The sequence below is a fragment of the Octodon degus genome, unplaced genomic scaffold (genome assembly GCF_000260255.1).
Source record: "Octodon degus isolate 3935 unplaced genomic scaffold, OctDeg1.0 scaffold00281, whole genome shotgun sequence".
Taxonomy (NCBI): Eukaryota; Metazoa; Chordata; class Mammalia; order Rodentia; family Octodontidae; genus Octodon; species Octodon degus.
Genome location: NW_004524857.1, coordinates 891735 through 904918, shown reverse-complemented (window position 1 = coordinate 904918; position 13184 = coordinate 891735). Strand labels below are relative to the sequence as shown.

Here is a 13184-nt window from a genome sequence, read left to right as displayed (position 1 = left end):
ATATAGTTAGAAAAGAACACTACAATGTATATGGAAGCTTTTGTATGTAGGACCAAGAGCTTTCTCAGATGTACCTTATAAGAAGCCTCCCATGCTACTTTTTTGTTGGTTCCCACTGTTCCTTGAGCCAGCGTGGCTGCATCTGTTTAGTATTCTTTCAGGGACATAGACCTCCAGGGAAGGAAAATTCTGGTCTAAGTATGTCACATTCTTCCCTCTCATCACTCATTTAAGAGTATTATTGGTTCATGGCTTCTTCTCTTTCATGGGGACAGTGCAATCTCAGATTTAAGTTTTTTTAGAAGAATAGATTGAAGCTTGTATAATGATTCTTTCCTCTCTCTTCAGGGGAGTTGGCTGCATCTTTGTCGAGATGATACAAGGTGTTGCTGCTTTTCCAGGAATGAAAGATATTCAGGATCAACTTGAACGAATATTTCTGGTAAGTTCTTACACCGGAAAAACTGGTTTCCAGTGAGTCAATTAGTGACACATTCCACAATGATCAGTGGAAGATATTTTGAAAACATTTCATTTATTGTCACATTTAGTTTCAACATGGTTATGAACCTTTGAAAAGAAGGAAATTAGTTGAGAGTTGTTTTTAAACTATCGTATATAATAGTACATGATATCAGAAATTACAAGAATTATATTGTTCTTAAAAGAATTATAAGAAAGAATTAGATAGAGAGTAATGAATTACAGATGAGTGCTGAGAACAGTTCCACATAACTTCTCTGTAGTCCCAGTTCCTGTGTTTCACTCTCTGCCTGGTAACTAGCTTCCTTGCTGTATGGCATGGCTGGTCTGGGTGTCGGGAGGGAGAGAAGCTTGACAGTGGCGAGGCGGGGCGGACAGCTTCTGCCCTGGGCCCTCCAGAGCAGCATCGGTGGAGATAAGCCATGAGTGCGGCCTGGTCCTGTGAGATGCTTCGAGAACAGCGCTGTGCCTCGGTGCTCTTCCTCCCCATGCTAAACCCAGTCTAACTTGCAGACAAACCACACAGTACCAAATTTCAGGACATTCTCTAACGTACCTGTCTGGTGCTCCTTAGTTGTATTAAGGTCATCACAAAAGAGAAAGTTTGAGAAACTGTCACACCCAGAGAAGGCTGTACATGCAATCTTAGAACCAAAAAGGCATATTAGGGAAAATACAGTGAGATTCAAGGGAAGTATGATGTTTAGTTAAGTATCAACATGCAAATAGGTGAGGTCCATAGTCCCGACACAGGTATCACATAATACAAGATTTTCATTGAAAAGAGAGGTATATATGAACTCTGTACTATTTATTTTTTGCAACTTTTATAAATCTGAAACTATTCTAAAATTAGAGCTTAGATTTTTTTTTTAATCTAAAAAATAATTATTCTGGAGCGAGATTGTATGGGTATATGTGTCGCTTTTCGCCAAGTGACCTTGGGGAAGGGACTTGACAGCTCTCTCAGCCTTCATTTTCCCACGGGTAAAATGCAGGCTAATAAGGCTGCTTTGAAGATCCATTGACTTACTACACAAAGTGCTTTCAGAACGTTTGACATACAGTAACTATTTCAGAGTATAATATTTATTTTTATTAACATCATTTTTATGTCAAACAGGCTTTTTATGTTCACTAGTAGTCATATACACATATTATTTAAATATGAAATCAGAGCTGGATGCATTAGTCTTTATTAAAAGGCGGCAGCCTAAATACTTTGAAAAGAGCTAACATCACTATGCTTGTACTTTCTTTAGTAAAACTCCTGAAGAAATCACTAAGAGCCTCAGGGTGTAGCTCAATGGCACAGTGCCTGCCTGGCAAGTGTGAGGTCCTAAGTTGGATTTCCTGGTGCCAAAAAAAAAAAAGAAGAAAGAAAGAAAAAAGAAAGATGAAATCACTGAGGCAAATTTTTAGGCTTCCCTGTATGAACAGATGTACTTACTGAATTATCACTCATTTTAGTGATGCAGATACATTAAAGCATGGCTTTCTTGCGGAGTGTAGAACTACACTAGTGTGTAGTGACATGAGTTGAGACGTCGTCACTATTTTGTTCTGTGATGTTAGCTGTCAAATCCTAAGATAAAGAGGGGGCAGGGGCGTGAGCACTTATCTGGCAAGCACAAGGTCGCAAGTTTGATCCCTGGTACTGAAAAAAAAATTTTTTTAAAAGAAGGAAGGAAAAGTAAAAGAGACAGGAAACGAGAACGTTAAAGTACACATGACTTCTTTGTCCAAGGCCTCCCTTGCAGTCAGTCCCCGTACATGAACAGCAGATGTACAAACGGCAGTCTCTAACATAGAAATCCTCTTCAAAGTGTGCTGTTGGTTTCTTTTCTCCCAGGACCTCTGTTTACCTACTTCCTTTTGGTTTTATTGTACTAATATCCATAAATTCCCACACAAATGTTTAAATGATTCCTTATGACTATAAAGTGATGCATTTTATAATGGAAAATTCCTGTAGTGTCAAAAAGATATAAGCTGAAGTATCATTTTTTGTCCTATTACCCAGAGAAAAACCACATGTAGCAGTTTAATATTAGCTTCCATACATTTTTTCCTCTGTATGTTTTAAAAATTGAACAATACCTTGTTTTTATATTATTGTAACTCAGTATTTCCACTTAAGAATGTATAATGAGCATTTTTCGTTGAAAAATATATTCAGAAACCTGTCATCATTCATAATGACATGAACGTGTTTAATTGTGTAGATGAGACATTCTCTACTTAACCTGCGCCATACTGATAACTTGTTTACAGCAGTTTTCTATAATAAAGTGCTGCCCAAGACATCCCTAGTACATCTGTCCTGTTAATAATAATTGCAAGGATTGGAAGTCCTTAATTCAGTTAAATTTAATTTTTATAGATGTACTATTCTTACATACCTGTCCTTTCATCTGAATACATGAAATCCTTCCTCTTCAAAAGTACTTATTTTCTTCATTGGATTTTTCATTTGGCTGGTAGATTATGTTAGGAACAAGTGATTTAAAATTGAATTTTCCACCTATAAATAAATTATTCATACTTTGTAACCTTTAATATGAGTATAGTTTTCTGTTTGTTGAAACAGAGTCTCACTATGTGGTTCAGATTAGTCTTGAAATCATTTTGTAGCATAGGCTGTCCTCTAACTCATGGCCATCTTCCTGCCTCAGCCTCCTGAGTGCTCGGATCCAGCTGTGCACAGCCATGCCCAGCATGGGTGCAGTTTTCATAAATATATTTTCTTTTCCTTTTTCCCAGGCACACCTATATTTTCATTTAATTGTTGTAACTATCTTTACCACAGTGTTTACGTAACAATATGGTAAACTTTTCTGTAAAGTTTATCATGGAAAAAAATGAAACGGGAATATAGTGAAGTGTGGATTTCTTCTTCGTATAAGTTCCATGCTGAAGTACATCTCCAAACATTTAGCATTTTAATTTACTTAAAGCTGAAATATAATAATACCACTAACTTAAATTGTGAGAATAATTTCCTAAATTTTATATTTTATACACTTAATCTTTTTTAACTGCAGTAGTTGTTGAAGAATATGTCTTGTCAAATTTCGGATTTGTTTGATATTGTGTGAACAATTACTGTTCCTTGTATTTCAAAAAAGAAAATTTCAAAAGCAATCATAGAACCATCTCTTACATAATTTCAAGGTGAAGTTAAAATGAATTAAATGATTACATAAGTGAGTTATGTTATATTGCAATAAAATGAGCTTCATGAGGCATGATTTGTTGGCATAGCGTACTGAATCACACATTTCATGTGAAATATTGATACAAGTAAGTACTTTCTGGTGGATGGTATCTTGTTGGGTTGCTTCGAGTATGGGCACTTTGCTGTGATTTCTTCATTTTATTTCGGTACTGTAGTTTCCTAATTTTATCGGTGGTTAGAGACTTTTGAGCAATGATTGACTTTTAATTAGCCAGAGAAATAAATCACTGTAAATTTCCCAAGGGATTATTGATATTAAACTACAGTTTGCTCTTATTAGAGCACAGAAACCATTAAACGTAGATGAGCATCTTGACTGAGGGCAGTAATTCTTTCACGTGCTGTAGTTGTTCTCCATGCATAATGCTTGGGTAATTAAGAATTACAAGATCATCATGTATATAAAATTGCCGCTTTAGAATTAAATGCTTTGCATTTTGCCCTGAAGGATTAGACACAACCAAAATAAGAGAAATCTAAAGACTCATTTTGACATTAATGTTATCATCTTAAATATTTTATTCTCTCCCCTGAATTATTTCAATTTGTAAAAATTAGCTGTATATCACATGCTAAACAAGTGAACTCTCTCAGGAACTGTGTGATTCTTCAAAGGAGAAGTTTTATGGACTCAGTGTAATTAAATTACTAGGGAAAATGCTTTTCCTTGGTACCCTTTATATTTGCTGTGAAGAGGAATGACTGTTAAATCAAGATTAAGTCTGCTGGCTTCTATCTAAACTCCCAGAGATTTTTTTTCCCAAACGGGCAGTTATGCCTGGACTCGGGAGTGATCTGTTGACATCATGCATTGGATTGTTTGGTGTGTTTGCTAATACAGGGATTAAGTCCATTCATTTGCCTGAGAATTGTATATGGGAAGGAGGCTGATAACTTTGAAGCACAAAATTAACAGCTTGTTACCCAAGGTAACTAGTATAATTGGCTTCTACCTACTGAGACTTTGTTTAAAAAAAACCAAAACTGTGAAAGGTAAAAAGATCACTTAGTAAAAGCCTTCATATTTTTCTTTTTCCCTCTTCTGGTAGAAAGGAAGAGTTCATATTTTTAACAAATCCAGTGAGTTCATTTCCAGAACATAATAGCAATGTTCGTATATACTAGGTGAGCCAGCTTTGCTGCCATCTGAGATTTCATCATTAATTAATTTCCTTTGAAACCACGATGTTTATATGGAAGGAAGGAAGGAAAGTGATAGCATCGTGACAAATTATATTAAAGACATTTTGATTTGCCACGTGAGTAGGCACCTACTTCTCTAAGCAGCACCTCTGCTCTTAGGTAGAAAAAGTGATGTATTTTTATTTCATCAATATTGCTTGTAGGATAATATAATCTACTCACTTCTATTAGTGACAAACATGAGCAATGGATGCATTCATTTGGAGATATATATATATAGAATAGCAGAATCAAAACTAATAAAAAGAATTTGTATTCTAATCACATTTTATGAATTGGAACAAAGTCTTCTTGGTGGAACCCTGGGAATATGTGTCTTTCTCAGTCCACAACAGTTGAACAAATGGCACGAGAGCTTGCACAGCTGTCTGAAACCTTTGGCAGACACTTCTGGGGCTGTGTGGCTCATGGCCCAGTGCACAGCAGTCATGCCTGGGAGGTGGCAGGATTCTCTTTTCTGGGCCTGTTGTTTTCCTCCTTGTCTTTGAACATTGATAACACTGATGGTCTCACTATTCCTGCTGCCTCGGTCTCCTGGCATAGAGTGCAATTCCATCTACCAGCTGTTGACCTATTTCATCTGATTTTGATTGGTATACTTATTAAAAATCTCCCTCTGTGTGTTGTGTGAGAGAGAGAGAGAGAGAGAGAGAGAGAGAGAGAGAGAGAGAGGCAGGACAGGCAGTCAGGCAGACAACAGACACTCAGACACACAGAGAGAGCAAGGGAAAAATGAAGGACGATGCAGGATTTCAGCATATGTTGATGGGTAAACTGTTCAGAGAGCCCTTTGTAACCTTGAACACTACCTCTCGGTCTCTCTTCCAAGTCAAATCCTTCTTCACTCCTCTGTGCTGTGCGTTGAACCGACTGTGGAGAAGCCGGCTGCACACCCAGCTGCTGTCCTCATGTCCCTGTGGTGGCTGTTTGCAGGGTCTTGGTAATGGAGCCATCATTCTGAGGTTTGCTAACAGGTTTGCCAGCACACAGGGGCAAGCTGACAGCACCTTTCTCCATGGTTATTACTATCGCGGTGGATTTAGCCGCCACATTGTTCAGGTCTCCTCGCTGTCACCATTTTCCCTGTGCTGCTCAGGCTCTTCATCCTCGGCACCAGGTATATATAGTGAGACATAAAGAGACTGTGTGCCTGCCCACCCTGCAAAAACTGGCCACAGCAGTCGCAATGTGCAGGCAGGACAGGCCTTTAGAAATGAAGTCATGATTAATTACTGAGCAGTTGATCCACAGATGGAAGACTCCGTAATAATAGTGGATCTCACTCCAGTTAAAATGCCGAACTCTGAGAGTTAAATATTGGATTATTGCCCTAGGTTCTTTTTTATCCTGTACAAGTCACCTTTTCTAATTGGATGGTAGATCTCTGTAGATTTTGAGTACACCTCCAAATAATGGCAGCTGAACTACATTTGAAAAGCTTCCAGAAAATTAGATCAAAAGGATATTGTAGCAAAACTGTTGTCATATACTTAGGTGATATAAATACTGAGAAAAAGAACAGAGTTGCAGATAAGAAGTCCAAGCATGGGAAATGAGGTGATAGTGGGGTCACTGAGAATAATCTGGATATGGGGAAGCAGCACCAGTTCAGGAGGGAACAAAAGCATTGGCTTTATGCAATAGCAAGTCCCCCTGCAGGCCATGTCAAGTGGACAGCTAGCTCCTAGGCAGCCAGAAGAAAGGGGAATCAAAAGGCCACTCACTCTTTTAATCAAAGAGACAATGGTGAGCCCTGATCTACACTTTCTCATGAGGCATAAGGGAGGGGATAGTACAGTGTTCTAAAAGCACCCCGAAACCTGGGGGGTGCTTGCAATTTATTGGTGAGTGCTGGGGCTTGGGAGCTAGAGCAGGAGTCAGTGCTGGGACAAAGGAAAGTACGCAATAGAGATGTGAAAAATGAGAAGAAAGAAATCACCACATCTGATTTAAGTAGGACCGTGTGCCTTCCCCCGTCATTCTGCAGAAGACCTGGGATTCTCGTGTGTCTGATACCAGAAGGAAGGTGTAGCCTGAGATGGAGGCACAGTTCAGGTCTGCCACTTGGGCCCTGCCTTTACTAAGATTTTGTATATAAAATCAATTTCATTGCAAAAGAAAGATTGAAAATCCTTCGAATAAGGATATGCTAAGTGCCTCCCAAGTAATAAAAAAAAACTACACAGGGGTCTGGGAGACAACTGTGCAGTCTAAATGCCTGCCTGGCAAGTGCAAGAACCCAAGTTCCATCCCTGGTACCACATACCATGCCTGCTCTGGATCCCTGGGTGCGCTGTGCCAGCCACTAAAACAGGGCGTGGTGGTGTGTGCCTGTAACTCCAGCACTGGGGAGGCTGAGACAGGAGGATCACTATGAGTCTGAGCTGCATAGCAAGACCCTGTATCAAATAAATAAATAAATAAATAAATAAATAAATATTTTTTAAAAAGTCTACATGGAAAAAAATTTTTTTTTTTTTTGGAAAAAAAGTTTTGAAGAGAGATCCAGTGAAAATATAGATGTTAGAGAAATCAATGTCAAGCAACTCATTTATATGAAGATATTAGACAGATGTCCTGGTAAAAAAAAAAAAGCTCAATGTTTCCAAAACAAATAGCAGTATTAGTAGCGAACTCCAATAAGGTCATTTGTCTTAAAAACAAAAAAGCACAAAAGCAAACAAACAAAAAAGTCAAGGCAGTGGAATATCACATTATAGAATAGCTGTTTATATTATTTGTGCAAAGAAAGTTACCTTAGAAGACACACTTGTGGTTGGGCGTGGTGGTCACACCTGTAATCCCAGCACTTAGGAGACTAAGAAAGGAGGATCAAGTTAAATTCAGCCTGAACTGCAGAGTGAGGCTCCGTCTCAAAAAGATCAGGAAAAAAAAAAAAAAAAAGGTAAAGATCCTACACTTATTGTTACATGGAGATTTGAATTAGCTCACATGGTGAAGAAAATTTTCTGCCCCTTGGTATTCCTGAGTGATAGTGTTGCAACTTTTTTTTTTTTTATAGTCTGGAAAGTAAAGTAAGAATGCTTTATTTAAACCATTACTTGGTTAACTAAGTTATTCATTTCCTTCAAGTATTTCTTATATTATTACTCATTGCTGAATATTATTTCCATGTCCTGGGAAGACAGCACAAAATAAAGCCCTGGCTCTCACAGAGCTCATATTTCTGTAGGGAAGACAGACAATAAGGAAAACGCTACCGATGTGTCACTGAGCGCTACTGAGGGAGATGCTCTTTTGCATACCAGGTTCTGAACAGGTCTCTCAGAAGGTGATGCTTGTTTATCAAAGGCTGCAAAGTGAAAGACCGAGACACGATCAGAACCAGAACATTTCAGGCTGGGGGATAGTTAATAACTCTCTGAGGGAACTAAATTTATTAAGTGAAGGTTCTTTCTTGCTAGCGATCAAGGTGATTCCTGATGTTCTTACTATTTTGACCTCTTTACAGTAAGTATTTTCTTACTTGGAAAGAGTTTTGTGTAAAGCATTCAGTTTCTCTCCAAATTATTATTCCAGAATTAGATTGAACGAACCTACAAAGAGAATTTGAAGTATACTTGAGTGCATTTTAAACTGGAAACATGTGGAGAATAGATTTGGGCTTTCTGAACTAGCTTACCATGGGAGTTGGTAGGGATGAAAGCAAGTGGGGAGGGATTCTGTTTTAGAGAGTAGCTAACGGTTCAGAGACGAAAATACAGGAAGAATGTTCAGAGAACAGAGAAAGCCTTAGTGTTTGAAAGTCAGAAGAAATTTAAGAAAGGCCTTCAGTATTATAGCAAGATCATTAGAGGATGGAGCTGAAAAAAAAAAAAAGCCACTGCTGGTCACTTCTAAAAGAACAGTTCCTATAGTTTTTGACATGTACCTCAAGTAGAGTATGCTTAATATGTGAGTGGATAGGGTAGAGTTCAAAACTGTTGAATGTGGATAATTTTGGGAATTGGTTTAGTAAGGAGAATTGATGATGGGGGTGGAATCAATGTTAAATCAGTAATGAGTCAGTGTTTTAAATAATGAAATCCAGGATATTTGTAAGGTGGAAGGCCTGCGTCTGTATCTGTGACACGTGTCTGTGATTAGCATGGGAGCATGGGTTGTCACAGTGTGACTTGGCTTATTTGATGGATCAAGTATTGGAGCAGGCCCCAGAAGATGGAGGGGCCTACCTTGTAATATGAATAGAAAGGTTTTTCTGAAAAGAAGTGGGGGTAGAAGAGTAGAAAGGTAGAGGGGGAGAATTGAATAAATACTGTAGAGGAAGAAAAGGAAATTGGAGGCATAAGATCTGAATTAGTCTGCAGTGAAAGGGGAGAGATGGCCAGAGCAGTGTGTTTATGAAGGGCCATGTTGAGGGAGCGGGGAATGTTGACAGCACTGGTATAATCACAGTGTTTTGTCCGTGTGGTTTGACAAGGTGAGGGGTTAGTTGCTGACCATGCTGTTAATTTGAAGCATAAAGCTAGAAGTGCTCTATTTCTAATTTCTATAATGTATTTTTTTTAAATTTCTATAATTTATAATTATTTTCTCAGTAGCATAGGATTAATTTTAGCTATATCCATTCCACCTGTACATATTCTCCTGCTGTAGGTTTTAATAAAAACTTGTCTCTTTTAAATGTTGTTACTTTTTTTTTTTACTCTAATTTGTCTCCATTTTATATTATTATTTTGTATGCAAACTCATTGCCAGTATAATTCTGGCTGTTTCAGTTTTCTTTCGTAATGCAACCACCTCAAAACTTTGCCTAAACTCATAACAGTCTTTTTTTGAAATTATCTAATAATGATTTTAGTGTAGTAACTCAGTCAAGGCCTGCCTGAGTGCTTCTGGACTTGGGTTGCTAGTGGACAGTGGTGGCAGCTGGAGCTCAGTCAGGAGCTGGCGCAGTTGAGGTCTGGCTGAACATCTGTCTCTCTTAGGGCCCCCTCAGGTTCTCAGCACGGTGGCTAGGCTCTAAGGTTAGGTATCCCAAACAGACCAGAAGGATCTGTGGTTCACTTAACTGCCTCGGAAGTCACATGGTAACTGCCTGGGGGTCTGAGCCAACACAAAGGCTCTTCCAGAGTATGGGGAGGATACACAGGCCGCAGATCTAGATAACAAGTGTTAGCAACTTTGGGGCCACGTTTTGCACCTGCTGCACCGCCCACATAAATTTTCATTAGGGTTCATCACCACGTCAAGCTCATAAATAGCTTTGCAGGACAAGCATCCAGCAAACAGTCATCGAGATCCTGAGCTTTCTCCTGCACTCAGCAGGCCATGACAGGGGTGCTTGGTGATTAGCTCGGGAGCGTGAGTTATCAGAGTGTGACTTGGCCCCCAGCCCCTCACTTCTCACCTCTTCCACTTTCGAGGAGCAGCTTCACAGCTGTCTCTGTCAGGCTGTGAACTTTCTTATTTATTTATTTATTTATTTATTTATTTATTTAGGTACTCGGGCCCAAACCCAAGGTGTTCGTACTAAATTACACCCTCTGCCCCTGTTTTTTTCCTTGAGACAGGGTCCTGCTAAGTTGCCCAGGCTGGGCTCAGACTTGGGATCCCCATACCCGAGTTTCCCCAAGTGCTGGAATTACAGGTATGCATCCAGTAAAAGGAACGATTTTCAGGCAGACTTCAGTGTTATGATCCACCTCATGGGTAACTCTGCGAACAGATGGAGCCAGTCATCAGCTTCTTCCCTTCCTCAGCTGTCTCACTGCAGCATTTTTTAATGTATACCCACACACATAAGTCTCTTATTTTGAGGACTGTCACTTACATTGCCTTGTGTAAGCAGTATCTAAAATGATCGCCAGTGAACCTACCTGTGGGCATGTGTACCCTGTGTGACACCCCCATCAAGTGCAAGCCAGACCTCCTGACTGGCTTCTTCTAGGCAGAATGTGGCTGAGGTACCACTTCTGGACCTCCGCTACAGAGACGTTATTACTCCCTGCTTCAATTCTAGGAGCAGGTGACTGTTCTTGGGTGTACACCTGGGTGCGGATCTGTAATCAGCATCTCCCAGCACTGTAATTTCTCATCTCCTGCTCACTTGATTCTCATTGTGCCTCATGTTCTTTTTTGTTAGTACGTGTTTGCAGCTCATAATGCATACATTCATCACTGGAGTTGGTACGGGTGTGTGACACGTCTTAATCCTTTTTATGTCCCCTTTGCTTCCCCCTCCTTCCCCCTCCATCTCTTTGCACCCTGTCTTTTCTTAGGCTTCAGAAGATGTTGCCTCCAGGGTAAATCTGTCCAGGATGTTCATCTTTTTATGAGATGTGAGTTCATTTACAACCTGACCTCGCACCATCTCCTACCCAAACTTCCTTCAAGGAAAAAGCCTACTCAAACACTCTCCTCAATCAATTACTCCTGTCTTGTTATTATATAATGTGATAAAATGTTATGGCTGTTTGATTAAAATATACCAATTTAAAATAATCTACAGGAGTCACCAGAGCTTGGCTTATGGTGAACAATTTTGTTCTAGATCAAGTTATCTGGTATTTGACCTTGGAGGCGAATGTGTCCATCTGGTATTTGACCTTGGAGGCGAATTTGTCTCTTTTATCAGGGACAGACATAAATAGTTTCCAAGTAGCATTTATGGGCAGCATTTTGTACTCTCCTTGAAAGTTCTTGGTTATTTGTACTGGGAGAGTGTTGAAAACTGTGCACTTTAAATGAACCATTTAATAAACATTTTTCTTAGTAGCCTACCTAATCTAAATTAGAGCTCTATGCTTCTAAGTAGATGTTAAAATTGTCGGTGACTATAAGTCTTTGCTTGGGAATATATTGTCCTTCAGGAAAAGAGCACATGTCAGTCTGTCCTGCTTTACTTTTCACGGTAGTCAGACGCTAGTAGAGGTGCAAGAACTGTCGGGAACACACTTCTGCGCTCCAGCCTGAGTAGCCCAACACGTGCCTACTGTTCTTCTTCTCTTGTCTCTAATGTTTACATCTTACAGACTCATTATGCTAAATACAGTACATGTTCCCTTTCTCACGGGAATTTTTCTGACTTTTAAAGCTTGATTTATTTATTTATTTATTTACTTACTTATTTATTTGGTACATGATCTCGCTATGCATCTGGGACGCATAGTGATCCTCCTGTCTCAGCTTCTCCAGCACTGGGATTACAAGCTGACCCCATGCCCAGTTTCGGTGGCTAGCACAGTGCGCCCAGGGTTCCAGGGCCCTCATGGCATGCAGTGTGGGGGGATCGAGCCCAGATCCTTGTGCTTGCCAGGCGGGCGCTTAGACCGCCGAGCTAGCTCCCCAGCCCAATTTTTCTGCTTTCCAACCGAATGTTCTCTTTCCTCCTTCTGGACCTCTGGTACTGCACTCAAGCCTCCCTATTGTGTCTCCTTGTTTTAAGCTTGTATTACAGTCATTTGTGCTTTTCTTCTGCTAACAGAGTCGACGGGAGGGAAGCAGGGGAGGCAGGGGAGGAGCCCTTTGTGGGGAGCCTTCGTGTGCACCCTGACACTGACGAGATGCCAACTCGAGATGGTAGAATTGTCTCAAAAGTCAAGGGCATTTCTTCTCCGCTGCTTTTTAAATGGACCTTTTGGAGAGTTCTGAAGGGATCACTTTCAAAACCACTTCAAAAATTAAAGATGGTTTTCCTTCTTTCTGTTCCAAAATAGAGGAGAGTTTGTGTTTTATTTTAATTTCTCCTTGTGCAGTTCCTTATTCTAATAATATATAATTACTAATAGCAAGTAACACAATGTTAAGATGCAAGATTCATTTTATTGAAGGTCAGAAGATCAAATCACTATCAATTTTCTCTAGGCAAAATTCAGTATTACAAATGTCTCATATTTGCCAAGTGGAAAGTAAATAGCTGACAGATACGATTGAAACTACTTGGGGAGAGTATTAGCCTCAACTTTTGGAGAATACTGCTGAATCTCAACTTATTCACAACAAAGTAAAACATTTTTTATGTCTCATACAAAATAGTAAGGTGTGCTCATTTAATTTACTTCTTAACTCTTGGGATTTAATTCAATTCATGGAACAGTTGTATCTTTCGTATACCCAGAAGTAGACCAATGAATTTCTATTTTGCAGAAATTTGGCAAGATTTTCATTGAATTTTCTTTGTGATCCTTAGTACTGTGAGTGCTACTCTTCTAGAGGATTAGGGAGGTAAAATCATAAAGGTACTATAATTTATTTTTAAAACCTTCATTAATTTTCTTCTTAGGGAAATTGTAGATCT

The 13184-nt window shown here is 39.4% G+C and overlaps 1 protein-coding gene across 1 annotated transcript in view; it reads left to right on the top strand.

Annotated features, from left to right (window-relative positions):
- Cdk14 (cyclin dependent kinase 14) overlaps window positions 1-13184 on the top strand; it is a 546799-nt gene that overhangs the window by 402356 nt on the left and 131259 nt on the right. The window contains exon 10 of the mRNA XM_023707130.1: window positions 349-442. Coding sequence (XP_023562898.1) covers window positions 349-442 — 94 coding nt within the window. The remainder of the gene's footprint in view (window positions 1-348; window positions 443-13184) is intronic.